The following is a 23,507-nucleotide window of genomic DNA, read 5'->3' as shown; positions in this document are numbered from 1 at the left end:
GACATAGTTGATAATAATGAGGATGACGGTGACAATAACAAAGGTAATTTATTATATCTTTGAATAGAGAATAAAGACAGACCCAAGCTATGAGATAGTTTTTCTCATGAAAACACTCAGTTTTCTACAATACCACTCTATTGATGTGCATGATTCACAGATGTCGCAGACAAAAGACACTTAATGTCATTTTGGACATCATTTTGGGAAACTGAGTTCATTGGGTTTCACAAAAAATATAGGGAACTACACATGTTAAATTTTTAACTGTCAAAGGGCTGTTGTGTTAGAGAAAGAACAGTACACTAGTACAGGCCCTTATAGTATTTGAATTCTTTTTACATCCCAGAACTCTAAGGGGAAGCCAGTGGTGAGAGGCCTAAGGAGTCTGTGTATTGTGGGTAGGGGAGTGTGAGTGTGGCGTGAGGAGGGGAGAGGGAGGAGAGAACTTCCCACAGACAGGTTAGCAATATTGATAACTAACATCATACTAGTCAACCTCTAATAAACTTGAGACGGCAAATGGGCTCTGCTTGTACTAGGGTAGTTACGGGAAATTGGCCTAAATATTGCCAACACCTGTCAGATCCAAATGAGCCTTACAAGCCCTCCTAGTCCTTTTTACAAACCCTTGAGCATCAAAGAATACACTGGCAAACCTTGTGTATTGTTCTGGGAATTAATTGAGATGAGATACCATGTGCAAATATTTATAACAGTACATGAGATACAACGAGCCCTTAGAAATGGTTACAATAATTTCTATTTAGTATTATTACCATTATTGTTCTGGTGAGATGCTTAACCTCCCCAAGCCTTATATTAGTTTCATCACCTGTTACATGGCGATAAGTAGAGCAACTTCATCAGTTTGTCACAAAAATTAAAGAGAAAATATAAGTAGGCGTCTTACCTAATGCCTAGTAAAGGTAGATGAGGATAATGATGATGATGACGGTGATAGTGAAAAACCCTGCCTAAGGAAATACACAAAAGAAATGGCAGAGATGCTATTTCACCCAGGTCTTTCTGACGTCAAAGACTGTATTATTAATTATAATGCTATATGCTTCTTGTATTGTCCTTAAGAATAACCAAAATAATTAATTGCAAAGACCAAAAAGGTGCCACTTTGAAGAATGGAAACAGAAAATCACATTCATGTGATGTCAGTGGGGGACGCTGATTGACCTAATGTGGTTCCTAAGGAGCACTGGAAGTACCCTCCAGTGCATGAAAATAAAGAGCCACAACAGTGCTATGCCATTAAAAATGCATTTTCCTGTGTGGATAAAGATGGCAGATTTAGCTTTTGAGCATCTCTACCGTGGGAGCAGCAACTTTGTTTTAAGCCCACCCAAATTTCAAGTCTATTTCCATGTTGACCCATGGCTCAAGAGGAATTGTACAGTACCCGGGATGGAAGCTGGCTTTCTTCTGGGTCATGCTGAAACAGGGCAGGGGCTGCGTTATTACTGAAATCCAACTAGATGAGACAATTGCCTGAAAATAATAGTGACATTCCCTTTTGGGAATATAGTAAACAACTGTAACATTGCCCAGATGTCAGCCTGGGCCCCTATGTCCATTACAGATCTAGATGAGTCTGGTTAGGACCCTCGCAAGTGCACAGAAGGTAAAAATCTAAGGTCCTCCTTCTCCTGGCGTTTCCTGTGAATTCCTGGGAACCTCTGACTATTGCTTGGCTTTGCCACCTCATGTACTCCCTATGTATAAACAAAGTCTCTGTCTCCACCCAAAAACAAATGCTGCTCACTCAAGCACTTATGAGTTTTATCATCTAAACATTTGGGTATCACCTAGCACCTAGTATTCTACCACCTTGAAGAATTTAGACCCTATCCTCACCCCCTACTCCAGAGCAAGGCAAACCCTGTCCCTTAATTCTTGCATAGCAGGTTAAAAATCACACTTTTTGAGCCTTTGATATCTCCATTTATAACCCAAGTAGCCTATCCCCATATTTCTTTAAACATATCCAGTAAACTCATATTTGTATGATGTGACTCTGTCTCTTATTCCCTCATCCTGGCACAGGGAGGACATCTGTCTCGATCAAATGTACTCTTCCAAGAATTTGGCACTAGAACTGCTAAACTTAAATGAGTCTTTCTTGGGTATTTGAGTTGATCAGGGGTGAAAATCCAGGTCTGAGAGGGCCAAGTTTACCAATGCTTGTGAAAGCAGAGAAAACTAGTGTGCAGAGAGGGAGAGGAACAAGGGAATGCTCCCTGGGCAGCTGATGGGAGGCAGCTCACAGCCCCAGTAGAGACCGAGTGAGGCTGCAACACTGGCTTACTGCTAAGAGCTTTCCTGAATACGCCTTTTATGGAGCCTAGGGTTGATCTTTCTCTGTTCTTGTCCATGGGTTCCTGAATGCTATACCCTGTCCTCCTGTCCCTTTCCCCATCACCTGTCAGTCTGAATGGTTTTATGCTACTGTACTCCAAAGACTTCTGTATAAGTCTCCCTTCAGCAAAAAGAGGGAGGTCTGAGAGGTAGGAAAACCCTGAAGATTTAAATCTTACTTGAATGAGAGAGATATTGTCAAATATCTGCCTTCTCAGATGGCTGACAAAGACAGCTCTTGAACAAGAAGCTCGAATTCTAAGAAAACGCACCACCACTCCTGGCATTCCCTAAAGAGGGACCTGCACCAAAGGCTCATCTCTGGATGATGCTGAGGTCTTGTAAGCAGTCACCTGACCTTTGAGAACTCAGCTCTGAGCACCTGCAGGTACTTGCTGCTCCACGGCACAAATGTCACCACCTCGAAGAGCTCAAGTCATCTAATCACCACCCTGCTGGGACATGGTAAACTGTCAGCTTATCATGAAAGGCGTCTGGGCATAGGATTGAACTTTCCAGGAGCCCACACTTGGCTGTGGAAAAGCTGAAGAAAGCTATTTCTCCCTGTGCACAACCTCCTTGTGGCTGTTCCAAGCATGGAAGCCAAGGCCTGTGGCTGTCAGAGTTCAGCTAGTGTGCTGGGTGAGAAGAAACCAGCCCCAGGGCTTTATACATCTGCAAATGGGATGGGTTGGGACCTTTAAAGTTTCACCAAAAGCAGAGTCAATAGGTGGCACTCTCACTACCAATCTGCATCTTGGGCCTGTGACTGATCACACCAATAATCTTCACCAATGAATCCACAGAAAGGTGCAGATTTCTTTTCAGCGTGTTGCTGCAGGTTGTCATTAGCAGTCAATTGAGATTGACATGAGCTACGCAACTTGTGTCTTCTGAGCTATGGTAAAGAAATGTGAAACTGGGACAGCTGGGCAGGTCAACCTCCCCTGAGCAGATTTCTCTCATTTGTAAAAGGAATTGGTCAGACCAGACAATCTCCAAGATCACTTATAGTTCCTAAGTTCGTATATAGTTCCTAAGTTCGTACGATTCTAATGGTGGGAAGAGAAATTTCAAATAATATAGTTGGAGGGAGTTGATAAAACTAAATATAGACAACCCATGGTTAATGTCAGAAAAATTCAGAAACAAGTAAAATGGGTGAAGGAATTTTTAAAAAACGCTTTTAGTAGAGAATAAAGAATTTAAACTCTGCTGAAATACTGTGAGCTGGGCCAAGAACCACAGGGAAGCAGAGGGAAGAACTTCCAAACCAAATGTTGGATGGCAGGTCCCAGATAACTGCACGGGAAGGGAATAATTGCATGGGAAGGGAATGTTTTAATCCTACTCTCAACTTCCCACCTCCTTAAGGTAGGACTAAAACACACTGACAACGGCTTTACAGTAAAGAGAACAGATTGAGACAAATTCTGCAAAACCCGGGGATTCAATGGATATGGCAGAAGAGAAACAGTAGTTTCACATCTCTATCTGTCTTTCAAGTAACTGCTCTAAAATTCTTGTGTAAGGAAAGGAGTAACAATATATCAAGTCTTATTTCTACATACTCAGAACCTTATTGTCTTTGTTCTGTACTATGGCAATTGCCTCAAAAGTGGTGTCTTTTCCCTGAGCCTCGGCTCATCCATCCCATTGAAGCCAAAGGAATAATTCTAACGAGCATTGTGAATTCTCCTCTGCTTCTCAAAACCCTTTAATTTCACCTTTCCCATCTTCTGGCATGGCATTCAGGGCCCTTCAAAATGAGAAAATTACCCTGCTCTTTTGTCAGGGGTTACAGACGGCCTTCCAACCCATAGTCTCCTTCTCTTCCCTTTCAAGTTCAAAAAGCTACCTCTGCGTAATTGTGTAACTGGACTAAAGAAGTGAGCCTAGCCAGTAGCAGCAGGGGAAAACTTACGAAGTTATAGCCTAGACCCAGGTCCACACACTGTACTAAACCCTGTACTGGGGGGAACTGGAAAGTGAGATGAAGCGGTGAATGGACAGAAGTGGAAACATACACAGGAACAAAAGCCATAGGTGTAAGCCACGAGCAGAAGAAGCCAAGAGTGGAAGAAGCCAGCAGGCAGAGAGGAGCCATCTCACAGCAGTGCCAGCAGACAGAATAGAGCGAGGGTGGCTGCACTGCTGTCGTGGTGGGGCAATGGATTAGGGAGCAGTGAACATGTGTATCCAAGGGAACAACAAAGAGGATGGCTCTTGAGATCCCAGTATGACTCCAAGAACAAAGTTCTTATCCTCTGTGAGGCCTTGTTGTTCAACAGCTGAAAGGGTTTCTTGTCTCTCTTACTTCCTACTGGATCCTTAAAATAATCTCCTACAAATGGAAATAAAGTTAATAAATCTCTTTCCCTTAAATAGACTAAAAAAAAAAAAAAAAAAAAAAAACCTCAAACAGCGAAAACAAGAAACTAATAAAGATGGCCTAACCACAGGACAGCAGGACCTTCCCTCCACTTCCAGTGCCATATCCTGCTCTAACGTTAAGCTCAACATCACTCTTCCCTGAATATTTTCTATTTAAACAAAGTATCTGGGCAAGACAAGTGGGCTGTCAGATGTCATGTGGGCAGAATATACAAAGCCTGGGCATGTTTAAACGTGATTATGACTGAATAGAATCTGTTTTACTGAATGACAGCAGTAAAGATTTGTCAAGTAGCAACATGAAAAGGTATAAAATGGAGGGGGTATGTGTTATATTCAGGATTGGAGAGGGCAGGGAGCTGAGTAGTAACAACTGGTCAGAGATCAAGAAGAAAAGAGCAAGAATACTATTTAACTTCAAACTTTGCTTAGAGATTGAGTATATTTGAAAAGAAAGTCCCTGTTGAGTTGTTTCTGATTAGGGACATTTAAGTGGCTTGGTAGCAGGATGAATAGCAGACAGTTGCCTTCAGGGTGAGATTTAAGGAGGAATACTAGGAAGGTTGAGGGAGAGATAAATGGGTGATGATCCTGGTAAGAAGGAAAAGGGGCAAGATCAGAAGACAATGCCAGAGCTCAAAATCCTTGAAGGAATTTTGGGTTTGAGAGGGAGAACAGAGGAGGAAGAAAGGACAAAGTGCTGCCAGGGCTGACCTAGATGTGGCCCATAAATAAATCACTGTACTCAGTTTTATGTAGTTTTGCTAGGTGGCCACCTGAGGGCACTCTATGCTACACAGCTAGGAATCTTAATTTTCCCCCATCAAGTAAACTATATACATCCTCAATTTGCTGAAGGATAAACTTAGGTAATGCTTTAAAGAAGGGTACTCATTGAAGGTGGGGGCTAAAAGCAATTCTTCCTCCCTATTTTTTTCTTCAACTAGATTAATGAATGAGCAAGACTGACCTCAATTTAAATCCCTGGGTAATTGCAAGGATTAAATACAATAACTTCAGTTAAATCTATTTACCATTTAGTAGGCACTTAATAAATATCAGCTCCCTTCCATATATATGCACATCCTAACATGCAAATTTGCCATATACAGGAACAAGAGAAGGAACATAAGGAGGAATCGCACCAACCATTTATCTCTCTAAAGGAGGCAGGTCTCAGAAGTCCTAAAATGAATAAAAAGCTAGGCTAGGAAATCATGCCAGAGAGCAAATTTCTGCTGCTCCTTTCATTGCATGTTGCTGCTTGTACATAATAACCAGAGGGAATAGAACACAAACAGCTGGGAAATAAAGATGAAAGCAAAACTGTATCAGCAGGAAGAGACACACAACCCCCTGAGAATCGAGCGGTGTCATGAAAGATAAGCTGAACAAGGCCAGCTGCATGGAATTTATCTTCTGAGACAAAGATCATTAGATTCCTGCCCATTTCTGATCGTTTCTATTGGAGTCAAGGTGGAGAATGAAATACATGAGCCCCAGTTTTCAAAGTTCTACACTAAAGTCCTGTTCCTATAATGAAACAGAGCCACGGACAAAAGCATGCATCACTATAAAAGCCAACTGTGGAATTTTAGATGTCTGAAAACAAAAGAAATTCTACTTCCCTTTGCAAATGGAGCAGGTTGAGGTTTCCCCAACTCCCGGGTCCTATGCAGCATGTTTTGTGGCCTTCTGCTGCCCTCTAGTGTCTTTTTAAGGTATGGTAAAACATAAAGAGGATAAAAAAAATTCTCCTAATAATCCTAACGAGCCAATAATGCGACTTCAGCCCAGGGCTGGTAAAACAAACAAAAACCAGTAACATTCTGAAATAAAAGCAAAACCAGGATTTATACAAAAATTTAAAAGTGAGTTAAATTTGGCCTCAACATAGATCTTGCATTATTTCAGGACTCTGTAGCGCACGGCATCTCTATCAGTCAATGCACTTTAAAAAGACAGATGCCTGTTGTTTTCTGCGCATTTCTCTCAAATGATTACTGCCTTGGTTGGTCTGAGATAGGATCCAGAAATATGAACTTCACAAACACCACTACATGATTCTCAAGTAGTTAAAGTTGGCTGACCTTCTTTTGAGAAGCACCAAAGATGGCTGCAATGACTTTCAGCAGGGTGGAGAGTAAATCTGATGTTTTCTTTAATTCTTTAAGAATACAATCTATTGACCAAAATAGGTCAACTTTCATTTCTCCTGCAGCTCAATGCTACATGATTAGTATGCAAAGAAAACACTGCTGTCCACGTCTGAGCGAAGAGTTCATGTAGAAGTTCTCCTTTATGAATAAGTCCCTCTAAATTCCAGTAGGCGTCCAGGTGGAAAAAAGAAAAAATGCCTCATTGCTCTTGCTCACCCTTCAAATATCCCTCAAACATTACTGCTGCAAAAAAGCCTTCCAGGTGGTCCCAGCTTTGTTTCAATGCCCCACTACAACTCCACAGCACCTATAAGTGCTGTCCTTCTCTGTCCTATAAATGCTCCCTCAATGCTGGCATTCTCCTAGAGATGGAGAGCCTTCCATTGCAGAAACCCTGTTGTCCTCTTTCCAAAGTCAATGCTCCATAAATACTCATGCTCTGGCCAATGCCCACAGCCATGCTTACCCAAAGTGGTGATGATGAGAGACAAGAGACATCAGGCCCCAGAGCAGGCTGTCCTCAAACTCCCTCTAGCTGATGGTGCACATGATAAGAGGCACCATGGGATGACTGTTGCCATCGGATCACATACCCAATTTATTAGCCCAAACTTGGACTAATTTTAGAAACTTGCTCTTACTTTTCTGCAGTGCAGAAGGTATTATTCTATACTGATGATTAGCCCCTTCACATGGGAAATTCACAAACAATTTTAATTGTGCTTTCTAAAAAAACACAAGTACACTGAGAGTTCATTACTATATATCTTAAAATTATGTAATATGCCATTTTTAAGTTCATACTTACAGTGTTTTTTCTTTATTATGGGCAAAGCCTGTTTTATCTTCAGAGTTATCCATCACTTAGTGCTTTAATAAAAATAAACTCTGAAGTTAGATGTGTAAGTACCCCTACCAGAAAGAATCCTAGACTACAATCTCCTATTACCTTCACTTCCATTTGTTAATGAAAAATAAGCAGATATTTACTTCTCAGGAGACAGTGTCCTAACTATCTGAAGAAATACAATCCATTGTCTCGCATTGCTTCTCTGGACCCTCAATGTGTAGGGCTGTACATGCCACATACTTCAGCCAATTATTAACTGCTTTTTTTTTTTTTTAGCCATTTTAATTTCCAACAGAGTATCTCTAATTTCCAGTGAAGTTCCCTTATACTTACTGACATCTCACCTACACAAACAGGGCACTTTTTGCTTTAGCTTTGGTGGCTTGATCAGCACACTGAATTTTACAGTCTCTCTCTTTCTTCTGACAATTACCACCTGAGCCCACTGCAAAACAGGGGCACATGAAAAATACAGAAGAAAAAGCTCTTCAGTCAGAGGGAATAAAGAGAAAGAGGTTTGGCCTGTAAGAAGCAGTTCTTTGAATTTCATTTTATTTTTTTAGCCAAGCTATTAGATTTGTGGGTACAAATAAGATCTCTTTGAAGTTAACAAGAAGCCCACTGTGAAAGAAGGGAGACACCATTACCACACATTTTATGTGTTGAGCAAATAAAGTGTCAGGATTCAAAATATATTCTGCAATTACAGAAAGTGAAACACTTTTCTTTCTCCTTTCATCTTATTTAGAAAGAGCATTTTTCTCTAGAAAGAGTTCTGTTGAGGCTGGGTGCAGTGGCTCACACCTGTAATCCTAGCATTTGGGGAGGCTGAGGCGGGCGGATCACCTGAGGTCAGGAGTTCAAGAGCAGCCTGACCAACATGGCAAAAACCCATCTCTACTAAAAATACAAAATTAGCCGGGCATGGTGGCGGGCACCTGTAATCCCAGCTACTTGGGAGGCTGAGGCAGGAGAATTGCTTGAACCCAGGAGGCAGAGACTGAAGTGTGCCGAGATCGTGCCACTGCACTCCAGCCTGGGTGACGGAGCAAGACTCTGTCTCCAAAAAAAAAAAAAAAAAAAAAAAAAGAGTTAAATTTTCTCTTTCCAGTTTCCTAACTCCCCTCCCCAATGTATCTGTCTTTTGAATCAAAGGGAAAGATCCCATCAGTAAAAGGAGCGGCTCTTTCCGAGAAAAATTATGCCTGCAATAGTATCTGTGGGGCTTTGTGATGCATCAGTATAGGGCCGAAGAATCAATGGGGTTGGGGCAGGGTGTTGGTGTTGTTTTATCCCTGGGCAAGTCATTCACATCTCAGATTTTCTACATTGAGAATAACATGCTAATAATACTTTCTGGAATGCTTGTTGTAGTGTTAAATTAGATGGGATACACACATATATTCTTAGTAAATCACAAAATGTGATTCAAATAGAAACTTCAGTCATTTCTCTCCTATTATTGACATGATTTTTCAGCATTTTGTCACGTACATTTGAGAAATGAAGTATCAATAAGGAAGAGAAGCGTATGTTAAGACTCTCTTAGCAGCTGGTGAAAGAAGCATTCCCGTGTGTGTGTGTGTGTGTGTGTGTGTGTGTGTGTGTGTTGGGATGGGGGATAGAATTCACTGTTGGAGACACAGGGTTTCTAAGCCAGGCTCAAACTCCTGTTGGTCAGGGACTTAGTATCCAGGAAACCTTACCAAGGAAAGAAAACTAATAAGCTCTAGAGTAAGCTCCTATATATCTGGTTCCCTGACTCCAAATCAACTGAAAACCGTTGGGACTTAAGTAACTTACAAATGCCTTTTTAATATCAAGACCAATATTATATTTTTCTCACTTTTTACATTTTAATCATGCATGCTTCCTTAGGTGCTGCATTTTTTGAGCTGTTATTAAAAATACATAGGTTCCTACCACATTAAAGGGGAGCAGAGGCTTGTGTGTTGTATTATTAATTATGTGCTGAAAATGAAATTCTGGTCAGTCTTTGCAGAAGGTACAAACACACCCCTAAGCAAAGGATTTTCCATGTGAAGGGAGACCGTGTGGTGCAAGGCTCGTTGCTCTGACTTAACATGCACTTACTCTTGAGGTCTAAGTTCCTGGCTCCGGCGGTGATTTGCGTTGTGATTTTTGTGTCAATCTTTACAGTGTGCAGGTTGCTGGTGTCCCTTGATATCATCACGTTGTGCCACTGATTGTCATTGAGAGGTTTATTTGAGCTTCCTTTGATGAGGTTAGCACCATTTCCCAAATCAAACACGTAATGTAAGTACCTGGGAAAAAAATGAAAGAGGGGAAAGTGCCATCACTTTTTAAATTTTGTTGAAGCTAAAGTAGATATTACTAATGGAGATTATTTTTCAGGTGGTTCCATCCTTACTAGAAGTCATGACAATGAGTTACATAGAAACTCAGCTATCAAGAGGGTAACAAACACTATTCTGTTTCAGCAAAGAGGATTATTCGCTGTCTTCACTAAAGGAAACGGTGAAAATTATTTTTAAAATCATAGTCTACATTTAACTTTATGAATTTGGAAAGTAATATCTTTCACCATGTGTTCCCTGTTTCCACAATTCCCTCCATCCTTCTCTAACCACTAAAAATGGCCATTCTTCTCGTTCTTGCACTTGCTTTTCTCCTCTATCTCGATTCCCTATTTGAGGATAGGGAATGTGTACTCATCCTTCAACATCCAGGTCAAATAGCCACTCCCTGCTCCACATGTTTTTCTAATTTCCCTGAAAAGTCTCCTGAGCCTTTGCATGTGATCATCTCAAGAAACATGTCACAGTGCTTTTCTTTTGTATTTATGTGTTCATCTACAAACCCTAGGATTGTGTGTTGGTGTGTGTGGGTATGACTCAGGGTGGTAGAAATCTGAGATGTGCATAAGGGTGGCAGAAGTATAAATATTTATATCCGTGCATGGCACCTGATGTAGCATATTGTAAATATGCAATAATATTTGCAGAATGAGTGAATAAATGCTTAAATCAATTAAAATACATGAAAATTTCCTCACAGTTTTAAGGAAAGTTTACACAAATCTTCCTTTCTAAATTCTCTAAGGCACTCTGAGATAGAATGAAGTTTGAGTTAAAAGGATTTTTTTGAAATTTAAATAATCCGAGTACTTGAATTAGCTATTTAATTTAGCATAGACTATCCTACAAACGTGTAGCAATGCTTTTGTGGAATTACATTGTGCGTAGTCAGGAAATACCCATTTGAATTGTAAGATTCATGAAATGCCTACCATAAATTAGAGCCCGATGTAATTTGTATCTCATATGTGAAAATGTAGGTGCAAAAAACTGTCCTGAATCCATATTAATTTAAGATACCTAAGAGATGATTTAAACAAATGCATTCCTATTTGTCCTCCACTTGCTCCGGCCCACCACCTTATGAGCCAGTATGTTCTTCTTAGTGTATATTTTTGGAAATTGATGTCCATTTTTCCAAAGTTTTATTTATTTGCTATTGAACAGGCACGTACTCACCCTTTAACTAATTCAACCACAATAAAGTCATTTCCATCCCCACTGTTATATAGAATTAGTCCATCTAGTGATGTTGTCTTGAACTGGAAAAAAAGATGCATAGAAGTGTAGGCTTGCAAGGTAGCTAAGGCAACATAGCTCGATTTGGTCTTGAAGGTGACAGGATCTGCTATGATGTTCCTGAAGCCAAATCTGGCATTGAGCTCACAGTAATCTATGTCGCCATTTTTACACAGGTCAATGTATGCCATTCCATTAAATGTCAAGCTCTGCAGGTGTCCAATGAAGTTGGAGGGGACAGAAGAAAGATACCGTCGTTCTGTGATGATGCCAGTCTCTATGTTATGGAACTCCAGTCTAGTATGATCACCTGCCATTTGACCTAAAAGAGAAGATAATATATTATTATTTTCTGTATCTGAAAGGCACTTTCAACTTTAGGCTTTCGTAACAATATCACATTCTAAAATACAAGGAGCCAAATACCTCCTTGGTACTCAGTTGCGTACAGTAAGAACACTTAAATGATGCTAAAAGGTAAGCCTGGATTATATAATAAAACATTCTTAGGCCAGGTTGTAATCCCTGTCCAAATTTTAGTCTTAACAAAAAACATCCTCATTAACAAAAGTAATGGTATCTTTTAAAGGCGAAAAATAAACAAATTAGCAAGAGAGTGAGGAAATAGTAAAAGAAGGAGAGGCAGGAAAAAAGGAAAGAAGGGTGGGTGCACAGAGAGACACATTAGGGGCAGTGACTATTCTCAGTCTCCCCACTAGAAAGTGCTACATCTCAGCTTCATGGTTAGGTAATGTTATTCCTTATAAATATTCTTCCAGGAAAAAAAAATGTGACTATATATTTTCCTATACCCAATAGAAAGAGTGGAGAGTGGCAGCCCTTTCTTCCAGTAATGAAACATGAAAGTGTGTTCGAAGTTAAATATATACTATTCACTTTCCCACTTCATGCTCAATAATGGCCATAGTTTTTGTTCATGCTAGCCTTCTAAATACATTAGAAATCCTGTTGATTTCTTCACCTATGCCTTTTTTTTGTCCTTAAGTTTTCTATAACTAAATCGAGCAAAATACACTAATTGAAAGCTTGCCCAATTTTGATAATACCAGTAAAATTAGCCCACCATGCCCCATACTACAAGGCAAAAATCTTCTTTAAACATCCTAGGGTGAAGCTTGGATGCAAATTTATTTAGCAACGGACTATTCCACTCAGTCCTCATTTCTCTCTACCCCTCCATATTTCCCTGTCAAACCCATTAATAGCAAACTTAGTCCCATCTTTATCTCCAGAGTGATCATTTTACCTGTTTGCAAGGTTGAAGGTAAGATAAATAAGCAAAGATGTGAACTTGTTTTCTAAATATTAAAACACAACATAAATATAAGATACTTGTATCAGTACTGGTGATTCACACCCAACATCTTGCTCTTGTCTAAATAAACTGTCAGTCACTCTCTTCTGCAACTAAAAATGCTCACTTACTTTGTAATCAGGTTCTTCCAGGTGCTAGCTTCCCTGCCGGATTTGCCATAATTGGAAAATGTATCAAGTTACCCCTTTCCATCATCCATATTATTAATGAAAATATTAATTAGAGCTAATCCCAGAATCAGCCCCTGAGAAAATGCATTGAACCTTTTCCCTAGGGGTAATGAAGACTGAACAACCACCTATGTGTGTCCCCTTCGGCCAGTTTGACAAATTTCTATTTCTTTAGTCAAGACAGTAAAATATTAGACAGCATTTTAAGGAAATATCTGTAAGTAAAATTTAGATGGCATGCTTTTTGTTGTGCAAGAAAAACTGTTTATATGTTTGGTTAATTGACTTTGATGATTATACATGTATTTGTACACAAAAGTCCCCTGAACTGTACTTAACCCTATTTCATTTTCAAACACTCTTTTGTAGTCTTGATCCTGGAAACAACATTCTACTCATCCTTGGTGTGTTCTCTTTTCAGCCATTGATTTGTTCTGATTCCCTTTCTGCAAACATTTTTAAAACAAAAATGTCACCATAAATAATTGTTTCATCTCTCTCTACCCTCACTACCATGCCTCCTGATTGTCTATCTGATGCAAAAGTACTATTACATCCTTGTCAATTCTGGTTTCTCCTGTGACATCATTTCTATCTTCTCCCTCAGTTCTTCTTGTTCAGTGACCTCAATATTGTTCTGTGGGGATCTACTTCTTTGGTAACAAATAAAATTAATCTTTAATTATTTCTAAATATAAAGCTCTAAAGACACCAGCAACATTGAATTAAGAAGCTAAGTACAATGAAGAATATGAGAAGCTTAAAAATCGGCTAGATGCAGTGGCTCATGCCTGTAATCCCAGCATTTTGGGAGGCCTAGGGGGGCGGATCACCTGAGGTCAGGAGTTTGAGACCAGCCTGGCCAACATGGTGAAACTCTGTCTCTACTAAAAAATTAGCTGGGCGTGGTGGTGGGCGCCTGTAATCCCAGCTACTCGGGAGGCTGAGGCAGGAGAATCGCTTGAACCTGGGAGGCGGAGGTTGCAGTGAGCCGAGATCGCACCATTGCCCTCCAGCCTGGGCAACAGAGCAAGACTCCATCTCAAAAAAAAAAAAAAAAAAAAAAAAAAAAAGGTCATATGGGCTTTAATATCCCCTTGGGTTGATTTGATTTTTATTCTATGCCACATTAAAATATGAGCCTTAACTCAGTGACCCCTACCCTGATCCTGAAATTGCCATGTTTCATCTTAAAGGCTCTATTGATGAAACAACCAATAGTAAAAAAATTCTGAAAAAATTATTTCTAACACTTGAAATTAAATATTACCTCCAGTTGTCAAGTTCTTACCAGCTCTAAAAAAGGAAAGACCAGTTAATTCCAGACTAAGGAGTTCAGTAACAAAAATAAGACAGTATCTGTTTTCCTCTCTCAAAGGAATAGAATATGCACACAGAGCATAAATAATAAAAAGGTAGTAAAACAGCATTGAAGCAACTATGGCCCAGTTACAAGATAAAAAATATATAATTACAGTGATGGCACATATATTTGTTCACTGGGGAGAATTAGCCCCCAAAAGCCATTATTTGATGACTAAGAAAATATTAACCGATTGTTGCCTCCTTTAAAAAATTATTTTTTCTCAGGATTTTACTCCAATGTTTAATCCTCATCAGTAATATAGCCACTTCTACTACTGTAGATATTTGTTGATTAAATAAGAAAAAATTATAAGACTTTGAAGGGGAAAGATTTTTAATGTTCTAATCATTTAAAAGTTCACTATCCAAGGAAAATTTGGAATTAGCAAAATGCCTCTGATCACAATCTTTAAGGTATAGCAGATTGACAATAATCTCCAACAAGACAACAACCAAAACATGTTTCCCGGATGCTGTGTTTGTATAGAAATCTCAATATTTCCAAGTCAAATATTTTTACCAAAATAGATAGCAAGGTTAATATGTGCTCTGCATTAGGTTACATTTCTCATGTCGAGCAAAATAACCCTCCCTTACATCCACTTGTTAATTCACTTAAAATTGCTGATTGTGTAGTATATGTGTCAGGTGCTAGCCTTGGTATTGGAGAAATAGTGTTGAGAGGAGCAGAAAGGGCCCATTTTCTCCAAACTCATGGTCTACTGGAGAAAGGCAGACAAAAGAGGTAAGGTTGTAATTAAATCTATAATAACAAAACTCAGAGAAATGCTATGAATTTGATGAATGAGGTATTGTGTTGGTAAATGTGAAATGGAAGAAGATGCCTGATTTGATATTTAAGCTAGATTTGAAGAATTAAAAAGAGAGAGCCATGTTAAGAATTGGAGAAAAGGAATCAAGGGTGGATTCCAGGAAGGGGAGATGGATGAAGGAAGGCTTTTGGATAATAAACAGCTACAGGGCATGGCTGGAGAGCCGGGAACAAGTAGGTTAGTGAAACACATGGGATTGAAAGGAGTGGGAGTGCCAGGGTCCAGATATCTCATAGTGCTTCTTATATTCAGAGCTAAGGAGGATTTGAAGCAGAGGTTAACCATGACTCGTGTGTGTGTGTGTGTGTGTGTGTGTGTGTGTGTGTGTGTGTTTATTCCCTTTGTGGGTGCAAGAGATTGGAGAGTGAACTAGGGCAGTTATAGTAGAAATGAAAATCATCAACAAAAAGATAATTTTACAGATACAATTTCCCAGTTTCCAGGATTTACTAATGATGTGCAGAATGAAGGAAGGGAATGATGATGCCTGGCTTTCAGGCTTGGGTAACTGGATATATGGTGAATGTTGTCCCATAAAGGACATACACACACAGATATAAAAAACACAATTCTAGATTTTTTATATAGACTAGATGATGAGTTGAAGCCCAGTGACTTCCCACTTAGGGATTCCACATAATTTGTACAACCCCTTGTCATGTATGACCTAGGAAATCTCCTTCCTTGGGCTTCTCTGCTGGCAAATACTATCCTCATGATCCTAGGTGAGGTGCAAACACTCCCAAGAATAGCCTGAGTATGTACTGCCCTGTGTTCAACAGATACCTGACTTAATAGAATTACTATAAAACTTAAAGATATGGGAAAATGTAGGACTTTGCATGAAGAGTCTCTAGTACTTTCCTTTCAAAAATTCTTCTCATTTGGTGATTTCTGACTCGCTGTAAAATTTAATAAGAAACTCCCATTGCTTCTCTGATTTATGGGTGGCTTCAAGTGGCCACTAGGATATTTGAAAGAAATCTCAATCTAAAGCTTTCATTGCCACATATGGAAGCCTTTTATGTACTATGTAAATCAAGGCTGAATTATTCTTATGAATTGTTGGCTTTCATGAGATCTCTAACAAAATGGAAGAAGAAGGAAGGAAGAAAGGAAAGAAGGAAGGAAGGAAGGAAAGAAGGAAGGAAGGAAAAAATAAACAATTTACTCAAGTTATTTAAAAAATAACTCAGCATTTGATGTTAAGTCTTAGGCAGGAAGAAATGAGACAAATAGTCATAAAGTAATCCTGACTTATTTGTTGCCTTCGACTAAGGAGGCAGAACTACTATAACTGCCTTAGTTCACTCTACAATCCCACAAAGGGATTAAACACACACACACACACACACGCATACCCACACACACTCACACACACACACACACACAAAGTCATGGTTAACCCCTGCTTCAAATCCTCCTTAGCTCTGAATATAAGAAGTGGTACGGGCAAAGCAATTTTGAAACTATTTTAGATGCATTATTGGATTAAGCAAATGAATAAATGACATTACTGGGAGCCAGGATTCTCATCTTGGATGAAAACACATGAAAGTACGGAATGGGAAAAATAAAGAAAGAATGCTGTAGGTATGAAGGTACCAGTGTAAACTCACATTTTATAAAATGTGTGTATGTGTATGTTTATATGTACAAAGAATGTATATGTCTGTGTGTACATACATTTACATGTATGTTTGGGTGTAGGTATATATACTTGAATACATTTCTTATCTCTGTCTGCTGAAGGGGTCAAGTAGCAAAGATACCCCAGCAGCATTGAGGACACCTACCACCCAAATCTTGGTCTGTATCATTCCTCACTAAATGGAAATTAAATGGCTAATTCTAGGGGCGAAGTATGGTAGATAAAAGTTGTACCTGGAACATCCCATTATTCCAAGAAGTAAGAAAAGGGCCAGGCACGGTGGCTCACGTCTGTAATCCCAGTACTTTGGGAGGCCAATATGGGCGGATCACCTGAGGTCAAGAATTCAAGACTAGCCTGGCCAACATGGTGAAACCTCAACTCTACTAAAAATGCAAAAATTAGCTGGGCATGGTAGCATGTGCCTGTAATCCCAGCTACTTGGGAAACTGAGACAGGAGAATCAGTTGAATGTAGGAGGCGGCGGCTGCAGTAAGCTGAGAGCTGAGATCACTGCACTCCAGCCTGGGTGACAGAATGAGACTCCGTCTCAAAAAAAAAAAAAAAAAAAAAAAAAAGAAAAAGAAAAAGAAAAAAACAATGGAATGAAGGCATGTCATGAGATTGTAGAGGCCAACTTAATGAAACTCACACTGGCAAAAACTGAAAAACATTTGGGCACCAAAATCATAAGATAGAGTAATTATGAAGTATTATAAAAACATAGCAATAGAAAAAAAGGAAGGGAGGGAGAAAGAAAAAAAGAGAAATGAAAAGAAAGAAAAAATAAAAAAAAAAAGAAAGAAGGGAGAGAGAAAGAAGAGCCCTTGCTTACAGCAGAATGCTAAGCATTGACTGTAATTGTGGAAGGAGTGCTGGAGTTTGAAAATAACCATTTTTTATAACTCTCAGAGTAAAGATTGAATCAAGCAAAAGTCTACAATAGATACTAAATCTAGGGCAAAATTGTGACGAGGTACAGGATATTTGCGTGGTCTTAAGGTCTCCCCACAGACAGTTTATTAGTTGAAAGGGAGAAAACGTAGTAATTATACAATGGAGAAACTGGACAACATGTTGACCAAATGGTCTAATTAAATCACCAAAGACATGGGCAGCATATGCCCCAGATGGGATACTATACAGAGGCCATAACATCAACAATGCAGTGTTTCACCCAAGAATGTAAAATATACATTCAACCATGAGGAAACATCAGATAAGCACAAACTGAGTGACTTTATATTAATACAAAGCAGGAAGAGATTATATACTTCAACAATGTTAATGTAATGAAAAACAAAGAAAGTTTATGGAAATGTTCTGGATTAAAGGATGATAAAGAAACATGACAACTAAATTAAAAAAAAAAATAGTTGGCCCTAGACTGCACACTGTGCTGGAGGGGAAAAATGCTTATAGTGTATTGATAACATTGAATCAACTGACAAAGCTGGAATATGGATTACAGATTAGAAAAATAAATTGTATCTCTGCAAAGTTTACTGAAGTCAGTGGCTTTTATTTCCTAGGCAAGGGGAAATACATTTTTAAAAAAATACATGCTGAAGTATTTCGGGTTAAAGGGACACTGTGTGTGTAACTTACCCTCAACTGGCTAAGAGAAAAGTTAGAAAGAGAGAGAGAAGAGACAGTGAGAGAGCACAAATGTCAAAACAAATTGGCTTAAATGTTCACAATAGTAAAGGTAGAAGGGTATTCTTTGCATTATTTTTGGAACTTTTTATAAATTTGAAATTATTTTGAAATAACTTTCTAAAATATATTTCTTAAAAATTTTTTTTTCACCATTCTTTTGTTTTCATCCCTGCTACATCCACTGCAGGACAGGACTTATTACTTTACATCCTAGACCATCTAAAACACTGCCATAGAATTAATTTCGCTCAAAACATATTTTCTCCGCTTACTCTTCAGTTTAAATGCAGTGACTTCCAATTTCCTGAAAGGCTATGAAATATGAACTCCTTCATCTAGACCATCAAGTCATCGGCCTCAAAAGGCCATTCTAGCCATGCACACCACCATGTGCTTTCAAGAAGCAAAATAAAGCTTCTTAGTTCCTTGAACATTATTCTAGCCCCACCAGCATCATTTTTTCTTGTGTGGAATTCTCTCTTGCATTATTATCCTTTCTTTAAAGCCTAGATCAAATATTATCAATTGCTTTAAACAATACCCCAAACCAAGTTCCTCAACTTCTCTTCTGAACTCCAAGACCATAAAGTACTCACGTCAACCATTCAGTAGTTCATCTATTACTCTATGTAACATATCACCCTCTATAATAATCTGTGTTTTATATGTATGTATGTATTTGCCTTATAATATCATGTATTGTCTGAGAAAATACTTTCTATAGAGCCACACACTTACTAGATATTGTCAAATATAAAGCAATGGACTATAAGTCAAAAACCAACAAACTAAAAAACACAAAACAGAAAATAAATGTAGGTTCTCTCCTCAGATCTCATAACACACTCCAATAAAACATAATTCACTTATCCTCTTCGAGTACCACTTACCTCATCTACAAAATGGGAATACGTGTGTCCTATCTACTTCATAGGACTCTAATATTCGAGAGGCACTCAGAAATTTAAAAATGGTGTGTTGTAGTTCCGGCATGATTTTGCTGTTGGCAGCTGCCTCTTTCCAAACTCTTACATGTGACCTTAGATACTAACTGTTCATTTCCATGCCTTTTGATAAAACCTAGTTGTCCAAACTATGGATGCTGATCTAAGAAACAATTCATTCCTCTTCAAAGAACTGTCCTAGACCAAAACTAATTGAACTTCAGTGATACTCTTCTGCCCTGTAAAATTTTTTTACCTTCCTTCCCTAAGGTAAGGAATGATTCTTTCAAAAGTTGAAAATCCTATAGGTAATATCTCCATATTGACACAGTTGACTGTTCTCTGGGCATGGGGACCTCCTTCGAATTGAATGAACAAACACATATCCACTGTACAAGGACCATTTTGTGCTTTTTACCAGAATAATTAACATGGCTATCTCTCTGAAAAAAGAAAAAGAAGCTAACATCCCAGTGGGTCAAGTGTTTGGAGTTGTTTTCAAAGTAAATAAAGGCACAAGGATTTTTCTTCCATGAGGCTATCCTATGTTTCTAGGGTGGATCTGCATACAGCTCACCTCAGGAATCTGAAAATAGGGGTTGAACTTGACATCCTTAATATTAGAATTTAACCAACTGAGCTAAATGGCCAAAAATAATCTATTATAGCTTAAAATGAAAAAGCGTTTCATCTGACAGAATACCAGTATATCTATCAACTTACCTAGAAGTTAAAAGGTAAAACTTGCAGTTGTTCATTGCCAAATATATACAAAACAAAGAAACTCAACAGAAATTGGCATCTAAACATGACTGCAATATTTGATGAGGCACTAAGATATTTATCAGGCCACAAAAGAAAATATATTATAATTTCTTCTTGCACTATTAAAGGCCCAAGAATATGACATAAAATGTGTCATTTTTGAGGAAAAACACTTAACAGACTGCTTATTTAATAAAATAGTTACTAGAAAAAAATAGAATGAAAATGGATTGTGTGTATAAGTTTCAAGTTGTGTACCAGCCTTGGTGTGCAAAACCACCTGCAAGAAATGAGAGTCAAAAGCGTTAGCATAGGAAAAGACAATGGGACAGGGGTGCTTACCTGTCATGGCCTGTTGGTCATCCACTGTTAACTTTAAACTTTTTCCACGCCGAACTACACGCACTGTGTGCCACTCGTTATCATTGAGGTTATAGCCGGCAAAAAGAGTCTCGGGACCTTTGCCTGTAGAATATGCCAAACAGTCATTATGGACACTCAGAATCAGTCAAGCAAATGAACCTCACAGAGAGTGAGAGAAAGGGACAAAGAAGAGGGGAAGGTGAGGGAGAGGGAGGAGAGAAAGAAGAGAGGAAGAAAGAGAGAGAGGAGGGAGAGAAAGGAAAGAGAGAAGAGGCGGGCTGGACCAATTTTCAAGCCCATTAGAGTCATAGCAAGCAAGGAAAATGACAAGTTTACAAACATTCAGGTGTGACTATTTAAGAATCTTTAATCCTACGCATTGATCTACAACAAGTGAATTAACCTGCTGTCATAAATAGGCACAGTCAATATAGCAGTGGGAACCCACCCAAATTTACACACGCGTTTTTAAAAATAAATTCTCTGATTTTTAGTCACCACTTCCCTGCTAACAAAGTGTCTAGCCATCATGTAACCTCTGAGCTCTAGAAGACATCTGACTGTAGCCCATTAGCTAACCGTTTTCAGTGAGGTAAGTCTCCCAGTAGACTCTGGGAGAAGGTACTATCTTGTGTGATGGCGGCTATTCCGCTCTTATACCTGGTACTTCCAGTGCTCAACATGTTCTTAGGTTCTTTAGCCTCCTAAATTTATGGAATGTTGAGTCTAAAAAACACATCGAAATAAACCTTACAACTAATTGACCTGTACGTCACAAATCTCTCTGTGTGTGGCGGAGGCACTTCTGGCAGGTGTAGGTATAAGTATTGACTCACAATAAGTGGACGAAAGAAAAGGAAAGAAAAAAAATAGGCACAGCCAATAAAGGGGCAACTGTCGAGCGTGAAGGAAAAGTAGTGATATTAAACAACAGTAGAGAGCAAGGGATTACCAGTGGGCAGTGAGTGGGCAAGAAGTATAACTGGGAAAGTAACCGCTAGTGAATCTATATAAACCTATGCAAATGAAATTTAAATGGACTCAGCAGAGACATATTATTTCAGAAAGGTGTTTGGTAGAAATTATTGAAATGATTAAGTTAGACTATATCCCTCATCTCAAAAAAAAAAAAAAAAGCAAGGGAAAATACTTTTAATATAACCAGATATTTTTATTTAAAAAATAAGTATTTCTACTAATCTGACATCATGAGTCATTGAGAAAAAATAACATTAAAGATACATTGTTTGGTAATGAATTTTTTCCCTGGCGTTTTTTTAAGTATAGAAACATGCTGGTACATTAAAATAATGAAGGGCATTATATCATTGAGTTTCATGTCTTTCAACGAACTGAGAATCAGGATTGGAGTTCACAATTTGTTTAACCAAATTCTGCCAGCAAAACCAATTAATGCCCAAGGATCACAGAAGGATATATGAGAAAGTAAAGATACAGGCCAAGGAGAAGAAGAAAAAAAAAGAAGAGAGCGAGACAGATCAAGTAAGAGAGAGAGAACCAAGTAGAAGAAACCTCAGTTTTCCATCCACATGAGATCATTGTTCTCTTTCAGAACTACAGCCTGTCCACCAGCCTACTGATTTCTCTCTTATGGTGCTACTAATAATTCAAGTGTTGAATCCTTGGCTGGTGTATCTCAGGTTAGAAATGAGCCAGTGATATGAGCTAAATTTTACAGGATGAATTGCCTCAGTTATTTATATCTTTTTGTTTCTTTAGAGAAATTAAATTACAACTCCAGATACATGAATTTAAAACTATTCTAGATATAACAGTTTTAAGAGATTGATGGCTAAATAACTAGAGAAAGCCTGCTAGTCCAACAACTGCAAAAATACTTTGAGATCAAATGTTGAAAGCAAGTTCCAGGATGAAAAAAAAAACTCTTTCTAAATTCAATAGTGAAGAAAGAAGTGTTTAATAACTCTGCAGCATCTTAGCATCCTGCTGGCAGTAACGGTCATCTTTCATTTTGATCCTTGAAAAGAGAACATATCATTTTAGAGCTATTTTTATAGGGGACTTTTTTTTTTGTTAGAAATATGTGCTTTTGAAGCAGCTTCACTTCTATTCTTTTCTTTTTTAAATATATTTTGTCAAAGAAAGGAAGCATACATAAGGGTGATATCATCGTTATACCCCATCCTGGGCTTGATCTTGCAGTAAAGTCATAATGCTTAATCTATGCAACAACTATTTCCATAACAACAGGCACCAAATCCAATTAAAAATAACCCTTTGGTTCATAAAAATCTCTGTGGGCCAACTTCTAGCTCCTTTCATGCATTATTAAAATTGTGAACAGATTGATTTTAGAAGATAAGGTTTTTAAAAAGGCACTTAATAGTCTCACTTTAAAACAATGTTACCCATGCAACATGAAGTGTAATGGAAAGTGCACTAGACTGGGAATTAAGAATTGCAGTTGCTAGATCATGATTTGCTACTAAAAAAGAAGCTGGGGGTTGCTGAGTGCTTATTATGTAGCAGGCACTTTGTCTGTTGTCTTGTTTCACCTTTACATTATTAATCTGCAGATGTGAAACTGAAGGCCTATAAAGCTAAAACTACTTGTCCCCAGGTCACACAGCTAAAAAGTGGTAGAACCAAGTTTCATCCTTGGCCTGACCTACTCAAAGCCTGCATGCTTTTCCCTGCATTATTCAGCCTCTTAGTTATGAGAATCTTTGGCTAACAACTTAATTTCTCACTTTCCCCATATTGGAACAAAGGAGATGGAAAAGATGCTCTTTGTGGTGACTCCCAGCTCACCCTACAGAATGATCACACTGCTAGCAAATCCTACACACCCTCTGCACAAGTACTGGTGGAAGCAAATCTCTAAGTAATACAATGTCTATCTAGGGATGCTGAAATGACTGCTCCTAAAGATATGACACAGAAGAAGGGACATCATTTTAGGACCTGGCTCCATCCATAATCAGCAATTTGCTAACACACTCAACTTCTGCTGGTCTCAGCATTCCCATTCATAAAGTGAGGAGAGTTTCCATCTGATCTTTACAGTTCCTTTAGAATTTCACTTTCT

General features: G+C 38.6%; 1 protein-coding gene across 21 annotated transcripts in view; it reads right to left on the bottom strand.

Annotated features, from left to right (window-relative positions):
- NRXN1 (neurexin 1) overlaps positions 1–23,507 on the bottom strand; it is a 1,133,558-nt gene that overhangs the window by 583,281 nt on the left and 526,770 nt on the right. For all 21 annotated transcript variants that reach the window (XM_063648738.1, XM_063648746.1, XM_063648747.1 and 18 more), the window contains 3 exons: positions 20,417–20,539; positions 11,292–11,673; positions 9,868–10,058 (listed from right to left, as the gene is read on the bottom strand). In XM_063648738.1, the coding sequence (XP_063504808.1) occupies positions 9,868–10,058; positions 11,292–11,673; positions 20,417–20,539 (696 nt within the window). The remainder of the gene's footprint in view (positions 1–9,867; positions 10,059–11,291; positions 11,674–20,416; positions 20,540–23,507) is intronic.

This window comes from Pongo pygmaeus, chromosome 12, assembly GCF_028885625.2.
Source record: "Pongo pygmaeus isolate AG05252 chromosome 12, NHGRI_mPonPyg2-v2.0_pri, whole genome shotgun sequence".
Classification (NCBI taxonomy): Eukaryota; Metazoa; Chordata; class Mammalia; order Primates; family Hominidae; genus Pongo; species Pongo pygmaeus.
This window is presented reverse-complemented; position numbering and strand designations above follow the sequence as displayed.